General features: G+C 43.3%; 1 protein-coding gene across 2 annotated transcripts in view; it reads right to left on the bottom strand.

Annotated features, from left to right (window-relative positions):
- Positions 1–4,673: 4,673 nt before the first annotated feature.
- LOC112570875 overlaps positions 4,674–21,850 on the bottom strand; it is a 32,871-nt gene continuing 15,694 nt past the window's right edge. The window contains exons 8-26 of one of the 2 annotated variants that reach the window (XM_025249557.1): positions 19,267–19,367; positions 18,853–18,921; positions 18,393–18,459; positions 17,832–17,885; positions 17,329–17,531; positions 17,076–17,138; positions 16,774–16,852; positions 16,199–16,470; positions 13,778–13,834; positions 12,933–13,029; positions 12,404–12,451; positions 11,252–11,426; positions 10,747–11,003; positions 10,132–10,325; positions 9,802–9,897; positions 9,448–9,662; positions 8,726–8,863; positions 7,208–8,500; positions 4,674–7,167 (exon numbers count right to left, since the gene is read on the bottom strand). In XM_025249557.1, coding sequence (XP_025105342.1) covers positions 7,213–8,500; positions 8,726–8,863; positions 9,448–9,662; positions 9,802–9,897; positions 10,132–10,325; positions 10,747–11,003; positions 11,252–11,426; positions 12,404–12,451; positions 12,933–13,029; positions 13,778–13,834; positions 16,199–16,470; positions 16,774–16,852; positions 17,076–17,138; positions 17,329–17,531; positions 17,832–17,885; positions 18,393–18,459; positions 18,853–18,921; positions 19,267–19,367 — 3,473 coding nt within the window. In that variant the 3' untranslated portion in view covers positions 4,674–7,167; positions 7,208–7,212. Of the gene's footprint in view, positions 8,501–8,725; positions 8,864–9,447; positions 9,663–9,801; positions 9,898–10,131; positions 10,326–10,746; positions 11,004–11,251; positions 11,427–12,403; positions 12,452–12,932; positions 13,030–13,777; positions 13,835–16,198; positions 16,471–16,773; positions 16,853–17,075; positions 17,139–17,328; positions 17,532–17,831; positions 17,886–18,392; positions 18,460–18,852; positions 18,922–19,266; positions 19,368–21,850 lie in introns of both variants that reach the window. The other variant, XM_025249559.1, reaches the window with a different exon arrangement.

Raw genomic sequence — 21,850 nt, 5'->3', positions numbered from 1 at the left:
TAGTCGTGGTCATGCATAATGAAAGTCTTGTTTTGATGTTCACTCAAATCACGTGAACTGTCACCAACCTACAATGAAGAAAATATTTATCACAATGTGTACAACATGCAGAACAACGTTAAATACTTTAGCAATTTGGAAAGCGTCTGGTTTCTTACCGCCAACAAAGTGTTTCGAACAGATAACTATTTTGTTCCACTTCTCTTCTGTTGTAATATCCTCTCGGTAAAGCAGACGACATCGTTCTTCTGTAAGTTTTCTTGTTTCGTCGCCTTGATTCAAAATAATTTTGGGTATCTTATGAAAAGATACATCTAGAGGAACATTTCGTTTACTGCAGGGCTTGTTTCCGCATCCTTTTATACCGCAGACGACCATGATAGCCGATCAGTTGCCAGCAAGCTTCCGTAACCACTGCTTTAGTAGGGTAAGAAAAATGGCCGCTGAAGCAGCTCGCAAAAACTGATGACGTCACGTGAAAACCACCCATTTCCGAGTAAATAATTGCATTTGACTGTTATCAGATCAGTTTTCTCATGCGGAGAAGACGGGGTGGACTGCTGTTGTGTGCCATGGACATGTTGCTATGCTAGTAGTGCCAATTTGGTTTCTCCGAAACGCCGGCATTTTACTTTAGTGAAGTGTTTAGTAAAACTGTATTCTCTGTTTGAACGCTATTGATAATGAGAGAAGAGGTGGAGGTGCAAGTCAGAAGAGCAGGACTTGTCTTCAGTCCTTATGATGTGTGTTTTGCCTGCCTGCCATTCGCATCACTCTGCTTTCTGCATTGCTTAAACAAGAAGCTTAACTCTGATTTGGAATCTGGCACGTTTACACCATAACAAGATCAAGTACTTTCGGCCTACTCCGATAATAATGAAAGTGGAGGCTGACAGATGAATGAACCCGCTGTACCCCTTCTGCGAATGGGATACACGCACGTGGGTGAAGCCGGAGAAATATAGCAGATTTCAAAACAGATGCTGCACAGGGAACTGCAGTGATGGAATGGCAGTATGTGATTGGACACACACACAACCACACACACATTGGCATGTAACCGTCACAGGATCAGCAACTGCCACGTCCCTGCGCCATGGATCGTTGCCCACACACTACTTCCTGCTTCTCTGCTGGGAAGAACGTGGATGAAGGCAGAATTGCGGCTTTTAAGGATGTGATGCCATCCGCAAATTCTTTGGGAAAGGGTAGCCACGAGGCAAGGACAACATCAGCAACAGAACAACCTGAAACGGAAGCAAGATGATGTGGACAGGAGAAGAGACACACGCCCCATGTCGCCTTAGGACCGTCCCATGGAGATGGACAGGACCCAGTCACACACCACCTGCTGGAGAGGATGTGCTGAGTGGCGGGTCCATAATGGTGCAAAGAGAATACACACTACTGAAAACACGTGCAGGCCATGCACCTCATTTGCTAGACTTTACGACTGATCCATGCACTTTGCCGTTGGAGGAAAGAGTTTAGCCAGAGGTTGGGAACCTGAGGGACTACATCTCTGCTTTGTGTAACGGTGCGGCCTGGGGAGTCTTCAGTATTGGCACCCTCGCCCTTGACATAGCTCGTGCTCAGTGTGTGTGTATGTGTGTATGACAATTCTTCAAACATCTTTTTTATTAACATTTAAATGCCGCTGCGGCAAAATGCAGCAGTCACCTCCAGCGTGTACAACAGCCTGAACTAGCCTAATCAGCGAAAGGCAAAAGGAAGGCTTTGCTCTGCGCTCGGTGCAGATCGCTTTTCAGACTGTTGATGCACATTATCAAAGGAGTGTGTTTGCCTGTAGGTTCGTTAGCCGCCAGCGTTTAGGTGGGTGTTTAGCGGCGAGAGTGAGCGGTATCGGGTGGCTGTTTAGTATGTACGCGCATAGTCAGCAAACATGGGCTGTCAGTTCCTTTTAGCAGCCGGGCTGGGCAGCGCTGCCCACACTACAGCCCGCTTGCTGAAAGGAGCTGACAGCGACACGAACAAGTCGCCGCAACAAAAGACGAGAAGACACGAGAGGGCGCGAGGCAGAACGAGAACATCCCGACCCCGCGGAAGTGCACACGTGACCAAACGAGAAACGAAAACGAAGTGCAGTTGGGATCAGCTGTAGGGTGAGGGTGGCACTGAGGCCTCATATCTTTTCTGCTGCAGGCCAAAGATGTATAGACACGGGTCGTGTGTTGCTGTTTTAGGGAGCCAGGGGTCCCCCTCCAGGGCAGGTGACGAAAATCTCGCAGGGTCTCGCTAATCTCTTGTGTTAAAACACGAACCGACTGCTGTCGTTTGCCGACCTCACGCCAAGCCAGTGAATCATGGGAAGGAAGCAAAGCATCGGCCGGGGGGACAGAGCAGATGTGCGCGAAGATTCGTTCGTTTGCCACTCTCCCCTACCCCCACAAAAAAGAGCCCCCCACCCTCACGTTCCCCCATTCTGTTGAATGTTACGTGTGACAGTAAAGGCTATTGTCATTCTGCTGTTAAGTAGTGAAGCTCAAACTAACAGGATCGTGAAGATGTTGGCGGCCATTGCCTCTCATGTGTCTTGCAATCAGCTTAGGAAGGGGAGCTGAGGCCACGCAGAATGACTCATCTTAATGAAGACAGCAACAGATGACAGATGAATAAAACTGATGAGAACTACAAGGAGGTCGATGTCCTTGACCGCCATAAAAATAATTATGTTGAATGAAAAAGGGTTAAACACGCAAAGGAATCCGACCAGGCGTTGGTTCAGCTGCTGACAAGTATTTCGCACTTACAACTGTGTGTGTGTGGAGGATTGTCCCACTTTGTGGCACCATTGCTTCGTTTTCTTTTTAAAGCACTTATTAAGAAAGACAGATCCGTAGGCTGTTTGGAAATCTTTTATCCTTGACTGTCTGTGGCAGTCAAAATGGTGACAGGAATAGGTGCTGGTCTTAGAGAGATGAATAAGTCGAGACTGCTGAAAGAGGCATTCTGATTGCAGGTGACTCGGTAAGAAATAACAGATGACCTGAGGAACCACTTGGGCACACGCATCCACCACATACATTCTGTGTGTGGGAGAGAGATTTCATTCTCAGCTCTCAGCTCTCCACCAATCCTCAGCAAGTCCACACAGCCACCACCATCAGCGCCGCCTGATCACTCGACAGCCAGTCGGGCAGAAGGACGGGGGCGACTTTACGCATGCGCCTCAGTGGCTGTGCAAAGGAGGACAAGTTGCGATGTTTGCGAATCAACACAAGGGGTAAACGCCAGCACTGCGTGTGTACGCTGTCTGTTTGTCGCCACTGACATTTGCAAATGCTTTCCGCCGCATTGCTTGAGTAGCTTCCCCTTCCAACTTGGTGACGAGCCTCGGATACTCACCTGGCGCTCTTTCCTGCCTCCTGAACCTAAAACGAACAGTAGACATCGCCACTGAACCTCTAAGCATCTTTGTTTCTTTGTCCGTTTAGATCAATGAATTGTTGGGGTTTTGTGTTTATTATCTTTTTCAAAGCCTGACGAATACTTTGGTTTGCAGTTAAGGTCGCTGTCTTCTGCCCTTACCTGCTTGTAGTTTTGAATTTTAAAAAATGGTGCAGTATTCTCAGATAGACAACGCATTTTTAATTGTGTAGTGTCTGCGACTGTAGCTTTAAACTTCAGTCAGGGAGAAAGAAGTCAAGCTGACAGTCGAGACCCATCTCATAGAATTGACACGTGATTAAGTTCACTGTCATCTCGACCTCCCTGAACAACAACTCATATAATTTTTTTTTAAATAGTCCTATCCTGGATCATCAATCCTTGCACATCATCATCATCATCGATTGGTTTCCTCCTTCGCTATGCTGAGTGTATTCTATTTCTGCATGTTATATTCTTCTAATGACACGATAATATGCTTTATTGAAAGAACAATCATATCCATTCAAGACAGAAGGAAATGGAGAGCAAACAAAACATAGGGGGCATCTGATAACAGGCAACCAGACAGTTTTCAAAGACAACTGTTAGTGACAGTCTCCCCTATTAACGGCCAATACCTAACCGTGTGATTTCAAAAGCAAGATGCATAATCCAACAACAGTTCCATCCGACGGTTTGAGTTCATCTTTTGTTTTCTTTGCGACTCCAATTCCTTCTTCCTATAGTAACAAACACAAATACACAGTTTCGTCAATTTTTTTCTCAATTAATACATGTACTCTTTACTCCTTATACCACCCAACCATGAATTTTCTTCTCACCTTGTGAGCATGTGTTGAAAACCATTTTGCTACAGTGAATAGACAACACATAAGCGTTTTATGAGTGTTCCTATAAGTAATTTAGCAAGCCTGTTACCACCAAAAAAGTAAACACGAGTTTTCCCCCACTGTAAAGCGAGCGCCGAGAAAGGTACAAGGGAAGCAACCTTGATATAAGCGATCAGGAATGAAATCACCTTACTTGCGCCCCCTTAATCGTCCGATTCACGATTGTCACACCAGCATAAATCTTTGTCTCCTTTTTATTTCTGCACTGATCGTTTATGATTAACACAGACAAAAAAGCCAGAAAATCATGGGATTGGAGTGAACACCCAGGAAACCTAGGAAGTCTTTGCAGATGTGTTGTCTCAGTAAATCCACAGAACATTTCAACAGATCAAGATAAAAAAACATGAAAAGCTGAAAAATGTCACACAGTGTATTTATACAATTTATTTACACAATTCACCAACGTCCATTCCAGCAATGTTTAACAAGATGTTTAAGTTATAAGCACCGATACATGTCTTCTTCTCATGACAGTTAAGGCAAGTTTTTTTCTTTCGAAATTCGATCAGCGGACTCGGTCACAATCAGGTTAAGTAAGAGCAAAATAACTAAATAATTAAATAAAATAAATAAAACTAGGGATTACACGTTTGGTCCGTTTCTACCAAGGCAGTGTCGTATCCTAGCAACATTGAACGAGAAGGAACAAGTCAATAGTCAAAAGACTCCATAAGGAGATAAAATCTGTACTGGCTCCGCAAAGAAAGGCTGGGTGTCAATGTATATTTGTTGCAATAGCAAACATAGCAATTTTTTTTAAGTAGTAAAAGAATACGACAGTCTTACATTTACAAGTTAAGATTTAAAAAGTTTTTTAAAAGTTGCAAATATGCTATGGCCAAGTGGTTGAGAAGTGGTGGTGGTGGTTATGTGTGTGTGAAGGGGTGGGTTGGTAGGCTTACACCCAGTGTACGGCACGTGGTAGGGGGGGGCCTACAGTCTCCTTCCGAGTCCTTGACCTTCCACTAATTTGCCTTTTCTTGGTTTATCACACACTCAGACATGAGCACATGGGAAGGATACCAGCAAAGACACGAGTGAACATCAACAATGACAGCAAAGCAGACGTCTACACGACTAAACAGCTGAAACAAACACTGGCATAAAGGAAGAGACGACTCACCCTGTTCGATCTGTTTACTTATTGTTTACAACCTTGCTAGCTATTTAATCTAAGCAGCCTTGGTCGAACAAAATGGTTCTAAAACAGTATAACTGCATCTTAGTTGTCTGTCTGCTGATATGAACTTGTTTTCAATAAATGCTCACAAAATGGGAAAAGATCGGAGAATATGGGCATTAAGGTTAGAGAAGAGTTGAAAAGATGATGATTAGGGGTGGGACGAGGAGTGAGGCAGAGACAAGGAAGAGAAAGATCTGGAGGACACAGCACTAGTCCATGCAAGCGAGATGATAGAGCATTATTAAAGCAGTTGACCTATCTCTTGTTTCCGCCTAGTAGGTGTTAGTTATGGACACTAGCAATTTCCCTTCTAGACTAGTCTGCGTTTATTGTAATATCATTATTGTAAAAATTCCAGTGCCTCACCTGTTCCAGACTCATTCGCTTCCACTCTGGGACTGAGGAGCAACAAGCAAAAATGAATAAAAATATCCTTGCCTTCTTCCAAACCAACAAAAAGCCACCACTTTCAACAGTCATTCTGTATATGTTTATGAACAGTCTCTCTGTAATATCACAGCTTTTAACACACACACACTGTAATGTCATAACTTTAAAGTCTCTGTCATATCCTTACTTTTAACTCTCTCTCGCTGTCTCTGTAATATCACTACTCAGTAGCTTGATGGTTAATACGCTTACCTTTTGGAAAAGAAATGGTTGACAGGCTTACCTGGATAAATGCACTCTTTACTCAAAAGGTTGTAAAAACACAATAACGTTTCTCATGGCGACAACAACGCGTCTTGATCATAGTCCAAGGGAGACAACCATAGCAAGAGCGATTAGGAATAAAGAAATCTGGCTTGTGTCCCCTACACCTCCCACACACCCAATTCCCCTTCTCTGCTGACACGAACACAAATTTGAACCTCTGTCCATTTTATTAATTTACTGGCAATTTTATGTAAATTGATTAATACAACGCTCGAAAAACTTCTTAGAAATATCAATCAAGAAAAGTTATTTTAAATTTTATATAAAATAGAGCCTATAAATATCTTTAAAACAACCAAAATATGAATAAAAGAGTAACGGGTAATTACAAAGTCCGTATTCAAGTGATCAGACAGTCGTTTCTTATAGCTAATTCTGTGAAAAAAAAGTGTTGTTTCAGGCGCTAAATCCGAATAAAAATGCAAGTCTTAAAATCGCAAGACGCAATGAACATCCAAAAGAATTAAAAAGTTGGGGTTTTTTTTTTCAATTGTGTTGTCCCTTACAGACCATTTAAGTAGACTAAGGCAAAGTACGCGGAAATTTGAGGTAACACCGAAAAGCATCACATGGTTCATGTACAATATTCACCGGTACAGTTAGCAGTATTGAAACAACGTTTAACAAATGAATGTAATTACGATAGCACAATAGATAAAAGAGTAAAGAATGTCAATGTCAGTACAGCAGAGCCCTGCAGTGGTAGACATCGAACTACAAGTGGCTGCTACATTCAGTCATATCTGTCTCGTCGTCAATCTTGGTTTAGGATACAATAAAAATAATCATGAGATGCGGTCTAAACATTTCCAAAAAAAAAAAAAAAAAAAAAAAATGGGTTGAAGCATGTGCATTTGCAAATCTTAACTGCGGTCAGACTGTTCTTGCAGAGTTTGTAACAAGCAGAGCAATAAAACTCGTCACCGAGCACCACCTACACCGATATATGTGTCTTCAACAACTGTGAATGATGGCACCTCGGGAGAATATTCAGCCCTAAGCTTGAAGCTAAGAAAGCATTTCGTCTCTAGCCTCGCCTCCCGATCTGGAATAAACTTTTGTCCTCCGAGGTCCCGCTGCTTGTTGTCTAGCACAGCCCATCCTCGCCGTCTCCTCACTGTTTTGCCATTGACGGGTGGCCTGCAGCTGTGGTGTCTGCTGATGTCGATGCTTTGTCGGTTGCTGCTGGTCCAGACGATGCGAACTCAGCGAGGCGTGGAGAGAAGCTGCTGACATGAAGCTATCACCAGTAGACACCTGGCCACCGAGAGGAAGGTAAGGGGCGATAGATTCCCCGCTGGACGAAGATGTAGAGATGGACTCACCACAGCTGCCCAGTCGCAGTAGCCTTGACCCGCAGGTCAACGTCTGAAGCTGGCTGATGGCGGCCGACTCTGGGAAGAGGCAGGGCACGGCCAACAGTTTCCGCGGATGGCAATCCCCCCGTAAGGAGTTGGTCAGACACCGTTTTTGTCGCGGGGGTGGTGGGGCCTCCCAGTCGCTTTCCTCCTCCTCAAAGACATCATCCCACAGGGCGTCTGGCCCGGTGACGCTTCGTGGAATCCTCCACACCTGGCCGTTAACACCACCGTCTTCCTCGTACTCATTATCGTCTTCACAATCCTCCTCCTGATCTCCTTCATCCTCCATTTTCTCACTTAAATCCTGGTCTTCTTCTGGCTGCAGAATTTCCTTTTCTATGATGATGTCAGAATGGCGAACTCTTTTCTTTGTAATATTGTCAGACTGGTGTATTGTAACACTGTCGGAATGATGAACTACTTTCTCCTCCAAGTCGCTAAAATGATCAAGTCCAATCTTTACTGCCGCTTTTTTGTCGTTGTCAGATGTTCGTCCAGGAAGAGCGTCCTGGTCAAGCTCCTCATTTTCAGACTCACTGACGGATTTTGTCACAGCACCTGACGAGTCTCTTAGCTTTCCGGAAATGTTTCCTTCAAGGCATGAATATTCACTCCCAAAAGACGCTCTACAGTCCGTTACATCTTGTTCCAGACGACAACTGTCCTGCGAGGCCAGAGCTGTTCTGAGGGGAAGGGCAATTCTGTGCAACCTGCTGTCATCGTCTTCCAGAGGGAAGTCAAACGACTCCAGATCCGGTGTGAGGTCCGACTCGTCTGAGGGACAATTGTAATAGTCTTTGTTCGTGTCCACGGTCATGTCCAGATACTGCGCCCCGGACGAGTCGACCAGTAGTTCTTGTATCAATTGGCGAAGCTTGGAGAAGGTGGGCCGCTCGCTCGGGACTTCTCGCCAGCACGCTCGCATGATCTCGTATCTGTCGTAAACGCACGCACGCAGATTTCAGGTTGTTGTACATTAAACTCTATCACTGGTATACATTGAAAGTTTGAATAGAATTAGAAGGGAAATTTATACACCCAGACCCTTCAAAAGACACACTCAGACCCAAAGAATCGCACGTGTATCATAAAATACACAGAATACTTTTACTTTTGAAAATACAGGGCAACAGGTAGTTGTCTGTCTCGACACAACTTACATCTCTGAGGAACAATTGTCAGGACGCTCCATGCGGTAGCCATTCTTCAGAGCATGTAGGAGATCACGAACAGAGATGGCTGGGTACGGGGTTCCTCCCAGGGTCACGATTTCGAACAATACCACTCCGAACGACCACCTACAGGCGAATAGAAAAGATTATCATAACCCAAGTGCTAGATTCTTCTAACGGTACCCGTCCGGTCGTTGGGTTTGTTCGTGTAACAGACTGTCTTCGTTTGTCAGCTTGTCTTAGTCATCGTGCATTCCAAACCCAAACTGGCCTCACCCTGTCTCTGGCTTTTCGGTCATTCCCGTTCTTTTCTTCGCGAGACAATTTTCCACCTTTCCGAATAAGTTCTTATGCCTGAGGAATACACCTTTGTCCGAGGTATTGTCATTGGACCATTGCAAACGTGAAAATATATGGCTACGCATCCTCGGGGTTTCTGTCTTCACTGTGCTTATGAATGAAATGGAGATGACCAGCACTAAGCTTTTCTTCTGTATTTTCTTTTTTTAAAAAGCACTTTGTTAACATTTCTCTAAAACCAAAATACCACTTCTGTTAACGATGGGACAACTATAACCATCAGATGTCTCCCCCTCCAGTCAGATATCAGGGATGTCGCGAAAGTCTACAGCCTGACTGTTGTTTGTAATAAACATCGACAAGAATATTTCTATTCTCTCTTTGTGTATAGAAATTTAATGCTTATGTACACGTCACTGTAAGTCGAGAAGGTCAAGTCGAAGATGGACTCTACTGCCATCCATTTAAGGGGCAGCTTGCCCCCCCGCCTGCAGACGTAGACCTTGTCTGTGTACACGTAACGTGCCAGGCCGAAGTCGCCGATCTTGACGTGGTTGTCGTCGCCCACCAGGATGTTCCTGGCGGCCAGATCGCGGTGTACGTAGCCCTTGCCGGACAGGAACTCCTGTGAGTAGAACACACTAGGCGGTAACCTGGTGGCTATAGCTTTAGATGGATATGTTTTTGTTAAAGAAATGTAAAGACGGAAGAAGGCATAAATAAAGAAACGTAAAAACAGCAAAAGGTAAAAATAAGGGACTGACCATGCCGAGTGCGATCTGTCGTGCAAAAGAAAGAATGTCTTGTGAGGTCAGGCTCCGTACATCCATGTTTTCGTAGCTCCGGCCTCTGGCAACGGTCTTCAGTCAGAAGAAAAACAATAGCTAGCGTCATCGAACATTCGATCCTCTAAAAGAGTTTGTTGCAAAGTATTTGCCAGATTGTTTTGAAGGATTGATGACAGTAATATGCAGTAGTATTACTAGCAATGATTTCTATGGACTTTAGCTATCAATAGCTAAAATATACAGACACTGTCATGAATAGCAATGTATAGAAATTATTTTCACGTATGTGGAGGTGAGTGGACTGACCGAGGTCAGGCTGTGTCTGACGGACTTGAGGTACTTGAGCAGATCGCCACTACTGATGTGCTCCACCAGCAGACAGTAGGGTTCCCGCAGCGTGCAGCAGCCCAGCATGCTGACCACGTGAGGATGGTGGCCCAGCTCCTTCATCAGGCGGATCTCGCGCAGAAACTCGGTCTTGTTCTTCTCATCGCAGTCGTCTGCAAGAAATGATTGTATTGAGCTTTTGTGGTGTTATTATTTTCAACTGACCTTCGCACGATAGTGATAGTCTAAAATATGAATAAAAAATAATAAATAGTAGAAAGTAAATAGATAATACAGATCATGATCCTCTTCCTCCTGCTCCTCCTCCTTACTTATTAGGCTTTTTTCCCTCTTTTTACCACAGAACTGTGTCCACACTTGGACTGTATCATTTTTATTTTAATTAAACCACCTATATTAAAAATAGAAGTTCGTGGGTGTTCAGTATTTTGCCTACAGAGTGCGGATGTGTACGGCAGTTGAGGAGCGAATCTGACAGATGTTCACCCACAGACACCCAACAAGGAAATAGCAGAAGGCCGGAGAGCAGCTTTCAAAAGATTTTGGAAGATAACAGATTATCTGACATCCAACCTTTCAGCATTTTTATAGCCACTCGCACGAACTCATTTTCGTCTCCACTGTACGGACTTCCTCGTCCATATTCCAGCTGGCATGTGGAAAAGTAGTCCTGCGGAAGGCCGCGGTGACGCAGCATGGCACGTGACACCCGACCAATCAAAACCTGGCCGAAGGCGCCCGAACCCAGCTCACGGCCGACCTGCAGACAGCTGTGAGGCAACTCCCACTCGTCCGCCACCACGTTCACATCGTCATCACCAGTCTCCTCTCTAGACAAAAGCCGATACACATACACAGGTAACTTCACTACGTCACTCAGGTGCTACACTGAGAAGTCAAGACTATCATTACCAACCTGATCTATATATATATAGCTTCTTCTAGCTTTATATATTTATTATATAGTGTCAGGCTGGTTATCACAGGGATGTCGGGGTCACTGGGTGTCACAGTCGTTTTTCTGTAGTTATGTGGGCAGCCTACCTGTCACGTGTTTCTATAAGACCTGTGAGCTTACCTGTCGCGCGGTAAGAAGTAAGTGTAGACACGTGACTCGGGCCGCTCCACCTTCAGCAGGTGGACCAGCTTCTCCCGTCGCCACCACCGGAACCAAGTCATGATCACCATGGCCACTCCCGTCGCCACCAACGGGACGGTGATCGCTGCAGCCAGCACTGGAGTTTGCGAGTGGGCTAGGTTAAAAAAACACACACACATACAAGATATACACGGACACGCAGGCAGACGCAAACACATCAGCAGACACAACATATGTGCGCACAAATAATTCTTATAGGAGGCGAGTTGTATGAAACTCATCAACAACAACAACAACAACAACAACAACAACAACAACAACAACAACAACCACCACCACCAAGTGAACATGCATGAAACATTTAAGGGATTTTTGAAACAGAACTTTTTTCTTACTCTTACTTTATCCCAAAAAGCAGACGACTATTGACAGTATTTTGCAGTTGTTTGTCAAAGATCTTCCACAGCGACTTTGACCACGGATCAACCCTAAATGAGAAATTAGGTCGGTGTTTTTTTTTTTATTATTGCAACTGTTCAAACTTTCTCAGAGTACATGGACTTCTTGACTTGTCTTACCAGACATCAACTAATAAACAAGCGCTCGACTTTTTCTTGTTGACATTGTAACACCAGACTGATGTACATCGTTAAAAGTCTCATCTGATGTCTGCAGACGACAGGCTTTTAGCGGCATTTAGGAGAGCTTAAATACAGTTTTTGTGCATTTACCAGTGTTTTCCGTGCTGAACAAAGACTTTGTGCCTCGACGAGTTACCTGATCTTTGTTGCCCTCCTCTCAGGTGGACTGAAAACTGTTCTTGTGAAACTGTGAGGGCTTCCATCAACCAGGAGACATGAGCACTGCTCAACCGTTTGTTGTAGAAGCAGCAGTATTTGGGGTTTTGGGGGTGGTGGTGGTAGGTCTTCTTACTATTATTATTATGACACTTCGCTGTTGTTGCTGTTACATGAAGACCAGACAGGGTCTGGGACTACAAGCCCTTTTTTGTGGTGGCGTGCTGCTAATACCGCCCTCACCGCCATGCCACCACCAATATTGTCCTTTAGTGTGGTGCAATTATTCTACAATCTTGGTTAGTCTGTTGTGGACATCAAAGTTTCATCTCACCTGACACAGTAGTTGAGGAGGTTGTTTCTGTGGCCATTTGCTGCGTACCTGCTGACAGATGTCATCTTTCAGGAAAACAACTCCACAAAATTTCCACAACGGTAATTTCACGTAATTTTTAAGATGTCGCAGGGGTAGACTCAAAAACTGTTATTTTCGTTACCCAGTCTTCCTGTCTGTCTACTAACCTGCTCGTGCTCTGTGTATATCTCGTCTGCTTTTTTTTTTTGCTTTTGTTTTTTTTTGTTTTTGTTTCTTTTTTTGTTTGTTTGGTTGGTTTTTTTCCTTTCTTTGGCCTTCTAGTTTTACAAACTACTGGTACAGAGATATGAAGGAGCAAGAAGAATCGCTCTAGTTAGACAACCATTATATGTCTAATTGCTATGATGTTTGTATTGTGCCTATAGGCAGACACAACAGAAGGAGCAATACAAAAAGTGATAAAAAGTCTTGTGGAAACAACCCGTAGATACTTGTGGAAAAACAAAACAAAAAAAACCCAAAAAACAAGGTCTACCAGCATCCACACCTGCTTCAGGCATCTTGAAGAAATGCGTTCGTGTAGCTTTCCAGTCGTCGGGGGCAATCAAGGAAGGATCCTCCCAGTCGGCAGACAGCATCATAATCTGCTCAGAGGGAAAAACATGTTCCAATGAATGTCATCAGCACCTTGAACCCGCATCTTGTCAGCCATAGTCATACAGAAGCTGACTGGTATTAGCAGCATGGTCCTCACCTTTGTTTGTTTGTTTGTTCGTTCGTTCGTTTAGTAGTAGTTGTTGTTGTAGTAAGTCAGAGGAAATGTCAAAGTCAAGCTGAAGCTGCTTTAGATAAAGACTAAAACTATATAAAGCAAACTAACACATGACCAAACATCATGCACTACATAGTGTATGGCAGGATGAGCAAGTGTGCAGGGTCTGAGAGAGAACATACAGAGCCAGAGACAAGAAAGGACAATTAGGAGAGAGTGAGGAAACCGAGGGAAGAGAAAGAGGGAGATAGAAATAACAGCTAGAGGGGAAGGCAGAAAAGAACGAGAGAAATTATTTTCGCTGCAATGTCCTGTCAAAGAAAAGACAAAGTTCATAAAAATTAAAAATTTTCTAAATGTACACTCATATTTTTCTCCTGTTTGCCTATGTAGATATCTGAGTTTTCTTGTGATCTTTTTGGGGAGAGTGGGGGCAGCGGTTGCTGGTGGTGGTGGTGGTGGTGGTGGTGGTGGTGGTGTGTGGAGGAGGAGGAGGAGGAGGAGGAGGAGGAGGAGGAAATCAATAAATGTCTTGGCCTCTCATTTCAAGCACATCTTTCTTGCCTGAACAAGTGCAATTTATGTTCCCACAAGAAGTTTATAAAAAGCTGACCACTCACCTTCACTCCATAGAGCCCCGAGCTCTGTATGTCCGTGATGTCGTAGAAGGTGGAGTTCTGAAAATGGACAGATAGAGATGAACAAAGGTGTTAGGGATTCGGAACATTCTAGTTAGTTCCCTTCATGTCCGTGTGCTGGGTGTTGTGGTGTTGTCTTTCATTGTCGTTTTATTTACATTAATTTGCTGACATTTACTATTTGTTGACCTGTAAATATGCATGAATTAGGAAAACGACTCTTTTAGGTTATTTTTTCTAAGTTTCCATTTGCATTTGGAAACACCAGCTGTAAATATCGTCAACAAAACCCAGCTGTCACACGAGAACAGAAGCAGCTGCCATGTCACAATGAATAAGTCTGTTGTTTACAGGTGTGGCGGCATTTCTTTACAGAGGTAAATAAAATACTTTTTGTTTTCAGTAAGACGTAAAGTCGGGAGACTCTAAAAATATTTGTCCATTGTCTCTGTATGTCTGCATTTATGGGCCTTATTCAATGTCTGTAAAAAGTATTCTTTAAAATTCCTTTATTTTATTTTTTATTATTTTAAATAAAATATTCTAGTTCCTGTAGACGGAGGCCCATTCCTCGCTCACTGTATCAGCACACCGCATCTCTTGCGGCCACAAAAGAAAAATAATCCTCTCTGGAATTATTTATGTACGAACGACAAGGGATTCACTTTTTTAAAACTAATGAGCGTCCCTTCTAAACATAGTGATTAAGAAAGAAAGAACGATCGAACGAACGAAGAAAGAAAGAAAGAAAGAAAGAAAGAAAGAAAGAAAGAAAGAAAGAAAGAAAGAAAGAAAGAAAGAAAGAAAGAAAGAAAGAAAGAAAGAAAGAAAGAAAGAAAGAAAGAAGAAACTAAAGAAAAGAAAAAAAAAAGTCATGGAATGTGTGTATCTATAACATTATTACTTTTGTGTGCTGCATTTTTTTGTACTGTGAGTCTGAGAATGTGTTTGGCCACCTGCATGCATGACTGTGTGTGTGCTTATGTTTGTGTGTGTGTTTGTGCTTTTGTGTGCTTTTGTGTGTGTTTATATGCGTATATGTGTGTGTGTGTGCACTTGCGTTTGTCCTCCTGCTCAAGCCTGTTTTTAATGGAGTTTTGCACACGACACGCTCCTGGCTCTAAGGCTTCACATCAATGTACTTCCGGTGTTTCGCTCGCACTCCTTCCCTTATTCTCACGTAAAGACACGCTTGCAGGTCTACAAGATGAAAAATACTTTCTTTTAAGCTCGGCAGGTTATACTCAGCGACTCAATATTTCCCAGAATTAACGGCACTTGGACATTGTCAGACTACGAGCCTACAAAGGAGGATACTCACAGTAAGAGGTGAGAACAATAAGGCTAACATGTCCATGAATGAACTTAGCATGTCCATGTACACTAGTGTGAACAGAAATAAATCGGCTCTTTGGTCGACCTTTCTAGAACACTTTCCTTCCTGCAGAACTCTTACCAAGACCATGATATTCGGGTGATGCGAGTCTGAGTGAAGCCCCGCTCTGTGTCTACCGTCAGTCCTACGGTCATCATACCATCAGTCCTACGGTCATTTGCGCATGCGATCTAAACACCGGAAGCAGGGACCACAGGCAGTAACACAAGAAAGCCATATCAAAATCAAGCAATGGCGTTCTGTTGATTTTAATATACGTTTCCGTGTGTCACTGCATGTCCTCCACAGACATGTGCCTCGCCAGGATGTCTCGATATCTACAGAACGGATTGTAGCTCCCTCCATATTACAAAAAAGACCAGAACTTTCTAATTTGGAAAACAACGATGTTTTATTCGGGAGGTTGATGGCAAAGGATCTCGATTTGCTGGTGGCTGCGGATGCAGTGGCGGTGAAATGGCTCGTGCAATGGTGACCGCTGCGGCACCGTGGTACCATCTGCAGGGGAATGGTTTTGATTTCAGTAATTTCTCAATATGGCCTCTGACTACTTTCCCTAAGGGGGATAACTGGCAGGAAGTCATGCAGTGACACACGCAAAGTCGGGAGGTCAGTAGACTGATGGTGCTTGTCTTCCCTGGAACAGAACAAGTCTCAGCAACGTCATCAACCGTTGTTCTGAAGACCTCTGCTATGTTTTTATATTTAGATAATAAAGGCAAGACTATGTGTTAGATTGTAAACAGGAATTCCCTGTTTTATGAAGTCTACACAGCTCGCAATGAACAGACTTCTTGGATTCTGTTTAGGGTTATTACAACCGTTTCGCACTTCATCGAGATACTGGTGAAGCCAGCTGGAACTCCCAATACTCTTCATCAGGACCGGAAGCGGAATGCACATGACAGGGGACAGAAGCAGACCCAGAGGGCCAATGACATTCAAGGAAGCAGGTTTACAAAAGTGAGAGTTTAGGGGCTTAACAAGGCGCTGGCAGAGGTAGGTACCTTTTCCACTATAGTTGCGTTTTCAACATCTAAGTCCGTGTCGTTCAAACTCTGATACAGCGGTTGTGTCTGCTGCTGGCTGACCTCGCCGGTATCATTGTGGAGGTCGTCGTTGAAGACAGGCAGGTCCTGATTCTTCAGCCTCCCCCACTGAAGAGCGACCCGCTGCACGTCTGGCTGCTCTCTGGGGTCGGGTGGCTCCCAGTACACTCGAACTGAGCGGCTGCCGGGGATGGAGACCACGGCTACCTCGTCCTCTGGTGACAGGATCTCTGGCGACAGTCACACATTGTCCGGCAACATCAAACACAATGCACCGATACAACATAGATACCTAGTCAAGAAGCATACCCTCCATATCTTCATTACCTATTTCACCCCGTGAATTTTCAGAGGCTACCCATACTAAATAATTGTTCGACTATCGGAGTCCGATGATGATCATAACTTCACCAATAAAGGAAGTAGGCGATGGGTTTGCAGTTTCGGCATGCATACCCGGACTAAAGAATCAGAATGGTAGTCAAGAAACCAGAAAACCTAGGATCATTTACATGGAAGATAATACAACTTACCACCAAAATCTGGAACCTCGACTGGGAAAACGATGCCGATGGGGGCCTCGATGTGTTGGCCAGGTGCAGCTGCCATTACCTGTCACACAGTTATATTCACGACAATCAAACAAATTAAATTAAATACTTGGAATCGTAGTTATCAGGTGACATTGTTTACAGCAATATTCGTAGCGAGAAGGAGAGCACAAATATAAAAGTATAATGTAGATTTGCTTTGTTGTTTATCTTTGCTGTTTTATTGATAGCCTTTAGCGTTTTCACAAACTGTGAATTCAACAAGAACACGTCATCACACCTACCATCACACCAAAATTCTTTCCTGGGCCGTAGGTGTGTGCAGGGACTACAGAGTGGTGTACATTCTGCAAAACAGACAAAAACCACGTGACAGAACACGCTTCACCTGATGATTGTTCATTTCTGTGTAGTGGGTTTGTAAACATTCTTTATTTTTAAAAAAAGCGCTCATCGGTTGTAATTATTTTCCATTTCCGGTGACCTGATCCCCCTTTATAAATAGAATGCGCTCTAGTAAACTAAGCTTCAGCTTACCCCGGGTACAGTGGTGTTATGGTAGGTGTCTGGAACAAATCCTATCAGGTTGCTGTCCAGCAGACCGTAGAAGACGACGTAGCTGCCCACGACACCTGCTGACCCCAGGTCAGTGGGCGGGTCCCAGCTGACGTGTGTCTGAGGGCCGTACACGCTGGGCACCACGTGCACCTGCACCTTGCGGATGTTGCCCGGCGGGTTGACTGCACGTGAGACATGGAGCACGACTACAGGTCACGTGTGCCGCATGCCAGCAACTAGGGGGCGCTGCAGTCTGTGTTAATACTTGTGTTTACTGTTCAACCTTATGTCCGTCCCCTCTGCTGCTTCTCACAGACGATTGGCAAAAGATACTTTGCGAGGGTACGACAGACAGGTAGACAGAAGACAGGCACAACTAAAAATCATAAAAAGACAGAAAAGAGAAGAGATAAGAGGACAAGTACAGGGAGAAGCACAGACTGGTCACGTGACTGACATGGCTGTCAAACAGACATACTCACACGGTGGTGGGGCGCAGTAGCTTCCGGTGTAAATATTTTTAATCTTTTCACAAGCTGAAAGGAATTTAAAAATCACGATTATTCCACCAGAATATGACACTGGATATCTGGACTTATCACTGCATTCGTTATTGCTACCATGATTATATTACTGGCTGAGTAAATATTGTCATTAATGGTCCCACATGATCTCATGCATAAGACACGAATTATTTCAAACGGATTCCACCTTTCGTTTCTTTGTTTACGAAATTTAAGAAACTAACAAAAACAAGTAACGCCATCGCACACATTCACACATCTGGAAGAAGAAATATTTGTTTCAAGATTAGTTTATCTTTTTCTTTTATTTCTTGTATTTATTTTCATAGTTTTAATCTAGTGGTTCGTTGTTGTGAAGTCAGAGAAGTTTTTTTTTTTTTTTTGTATCAATAGGTTGGTTATCCTGTAACAAACTTTAATTGAGTACCCGTACCCCACATGGACCATTAGCACAAGTCACGTGTCACGTGTGTGAACATGAGTGGCGTGTTCACATGTGGGTGACAGCTCAGTACTCACTCAGATCCACATTGACATACTCCCAGAAACTCGTCAGGTCTTCTCGGCACCTGGAGGTGGCGCTGACCTGGGGTCAATAAAATGAGATCACAGAGTTCAGTCATGTCTCTACTGGCTACCAACATGAGACCAGTTTGTCCGTAAGACTGTCAGTGATTTATGTTCTGATCATCAGAGATAACAAACGACAGGAAGAGAAAACCACCTCTCCAACTCAAAAAATGTATCAACAGCTAGAATTTTCTGTTGAGTGTTTTGTCTTAACGTGACCTCAGGTCAAAGAAAACTATCATGAGCAAGCTGGACTTTAATGTCCCTTAAACTTTCAATCATTCCGAATACCAAGCTGTCTGGTATCAGTCACCGCTTGAATTTTTGTTTAAATCGAGAACTTAGACTGAGTTTACTCTTATCTCTCGTCTGTGGCAGCTATAAGTACACCCAGGACAGGGTCACCTACCTTATGCGAAATCTTACAGCCGGCGCCATTATCTGCCACCCGGATTTTCATAGTGTAGGTGTCCCCCACCTGACATTTGGGAAAAAATGTTATTTGTTCTTTACTTCTAAGCATTTTTACCGTTGAGCATTGCCTATGATGAACTGTTATCTGAACAAAACTCTTAGAGTATTATTATCAATGTGCAGAGTTACTGAGATTTATAGATGTAGACTAACAACAGAAACAACTCCCAGTGTTATAAACACGTGAGCCTTGTTCGTCTTTTTCTCGTATTTTACCGGATGTTTTGATATCCTATGTTTGAAAAATGTCTGATATAAAGCAGCAGCTGTGGGTTACTGTTACAGCAGCTGCTGGCTGAGTTTGAGTGAAAGGATGTGAGTGGGGAGTGTGGGGGACCGTGTGACTCACGCGATCGGCCTTTTCAGGGTAGACATACACCGGCTCCAGCGAGCCTGGGCACGAAATGTCGAAGTCACTGCGGTACATCCCCACGTCTGTGGTCCACCAACCTGTCCTCAGACAAAAATGGTCAAGGATCATCATCGTCATCAATCATCAATCCATAATCAATCATCCATCGTCCATCATCATCGTCATCCAGAAGAAGAAAGAAACATACAGACATACGATATGGATCGCTTTTCAACGACCGTACTCTCGAGGACGTGACGTCATAGCAGTTGACCATGTTAGCCCAAAAGATCAAAGGTTACTAAGGTCGTTCAAAAAGTTCTAAGCCTCACCCAGAAATGAGTTGCAGACACAAGACAGTTGTCTGTAATGTAGTCCCCCTTGACATCAATGAACTTGGACCAACGATGCTCAAGCATTGCAATCCCATCAAGAAAGAAGGTGGCGCCCTGGTCCTCCAACAACTCCTCCACAGCACATGTGAGCTCATCATTGTTTCCAAAATGGTGACCACGTAGGTGGGTGGGATTTGAGTTTAGGAAACAGGTAAAAGTCAGATGGAGCTAAGTCTAGTGAGTACTGGAGGATGGGGTCGCAATTCAAAGCCACATCTGGCCTCTGCTTCCTTCTGCGTTTCAACTTGACTGCTTCCTTTAGTTGTTTTAATTCTGATATTACATCACTGTCATTACATTAATAGTTTTTCCCTTTTGCAGTTCTATACAGCGCATCATGATCACGCCTACAGAATCTCCTAAATCAATCACCTTGCCAACCGACTACCTGCTTGAATTTCTTCAGGGGTGGAAAGCCACTATGCTTTGCTTTGAGTCTTTGATTCCTGTTCGAAATGATGAACCCAGGTTTCATTTATATATTGTTATATATTTATATATTTGTCGCACTATCCTTCACATTTGTATAGGCCTCACCCGCACACAAATTAAAACAAATGTGTATTAGTTTTTCTAGTTTTATAAGACGGCGTAGAGAACAGTAACAACAATGTTCAGCTAAGGTCTTTTTCTGGGTGAGGCTCAAGACTTTTTGAACGACCCTCGCAGCTGCAACATTCATAAAGCTACTTCCGGTGAAGTCTTTGACATCCTACTTCAAAGAACCTGTCTCCGAGACATATTCAAAACAAACTCTGGTCAAAGTGAAAACCAATCTCCGGAAGTCTGTTTCCGAGATCAAACGCTTGCGAGTTTTTTTTTTAGAAATTACTAAAATATTTTTTAAATCATAATAATCCAAGCACCAAGAAAATAACCGCAAAATATTGGGTGGACCTAAATGTGCCTCTCGAACAGGAAGCAGTTTCTGTACACACAACTACAAAATAAAAACATGCTTATGTAAGCTAAGGGTAGGATTTTTATGTCACTACTTGTTTGGTGATAGGTAAGGTTTACTGGCTGTACCCGTCTGTCTTTGAACCCGACTAATGTTCTTTAACACTAAATGTTGTTTACGGTAGAACGCGCTGGAGTAAGTAGAAAATACTGTGGATGGAAGCTTGAAATATCACACACGGTGTCAGCAGCTCTGTGCTCAAGTTTTACTCTTTTTGTAGAGAGTTCTTAGTAAAAGTTTTACATTGTTGTTTACATTACTTCTTTGAAACTGGTTGGAAGTGGTCTGCAAAGCCATCTTTATTTGCTGAGAAATGTTTGGCGAGCTGTTGCTCTAAAGTAAAATGATTTCATGAGTTAAAGCTTGAAGCAGTTGAAATATCGCATATCTCATCACACTGTCCTTTGTAAGCACTTACAATATTCATAAAACATACAGCTTGATACAGGATACAGGATTCTTAAAGACGGTTGTCGATAGAAATAGTATCTGAGACTGAATATCAACTTCTGGTCTGTGGGCAACAGTCACCAAGCAAACTAAACTTGTGAGGTAGATACTTGAAATATGATTATTTTGTCTACGACAAATGTTTTACTGTATTTTATAGATGAAAGTATTGAAAGCATTGATACAAAAAGTATGTTGCTAAAGACGGTAGATGCCTGCTTACTTCATTTCCCACTGTCACAGCGATATTTATTGTCTATCGCAGAATAAAGGTGAGAAGAAAACCCAGGTAGACAAAGACGAATACACCATTAACTTGTCTAAAAGGATTCACCTCTCAATGTTTTTCTCGTGACAAACTGCAGCAAGAATTATCCTTCAAAATCCGTTGCAGAAGAACAAAGAAAATAAGTGTTGGCAAATTGACTTCGTTGAACATATTTAGTTCAGTCTACATTTTTTTTTATCCCGTAAATATATATTTATTGCTTTTACACATACATACGAAGTACTCTCTCTAGTCTTTCGTAATCCTTTAAATATATTTATGAGTTTTATACACCAGAAGTTTCTTTGTGGTTTTTTTTTTTAGTGTTGACATCCTGTTTTCTGGTATATTCTTCTCCTGGAGTTCAAGTGTGCGTAGGCCTAACGAGAGGGAGGGCACAGGGGGGTCTGGTGTCTGGTAAAGGGGGCCCGGCCTTGGTCAGTGGATTTTTTTCTCTCTTCTTTTTCTTTTCTTTTAACGAGAGGTTGATGTAACATTCCTGACTCT

This window comes from Pomacea canaliculata, linkage group LG8 (genome assembly GCF_003073045.1).
Source record: "Pomacea canaliculata isolate SZHN2017 linkage group LG8, ASM307304v1, whole genome shotgun sequence".
Lineage (NCBI taxonomy): Eukaryota > Metazoa > Mollusca > Gastropoda > Architaenioglossa > Ampullariidae > Pomacea > Pomacea canaliculata.
Note: the sequence above shows the minus strand (reverse complement) of the source record. Positions and strands in the feature narration are given on the sequence as shown.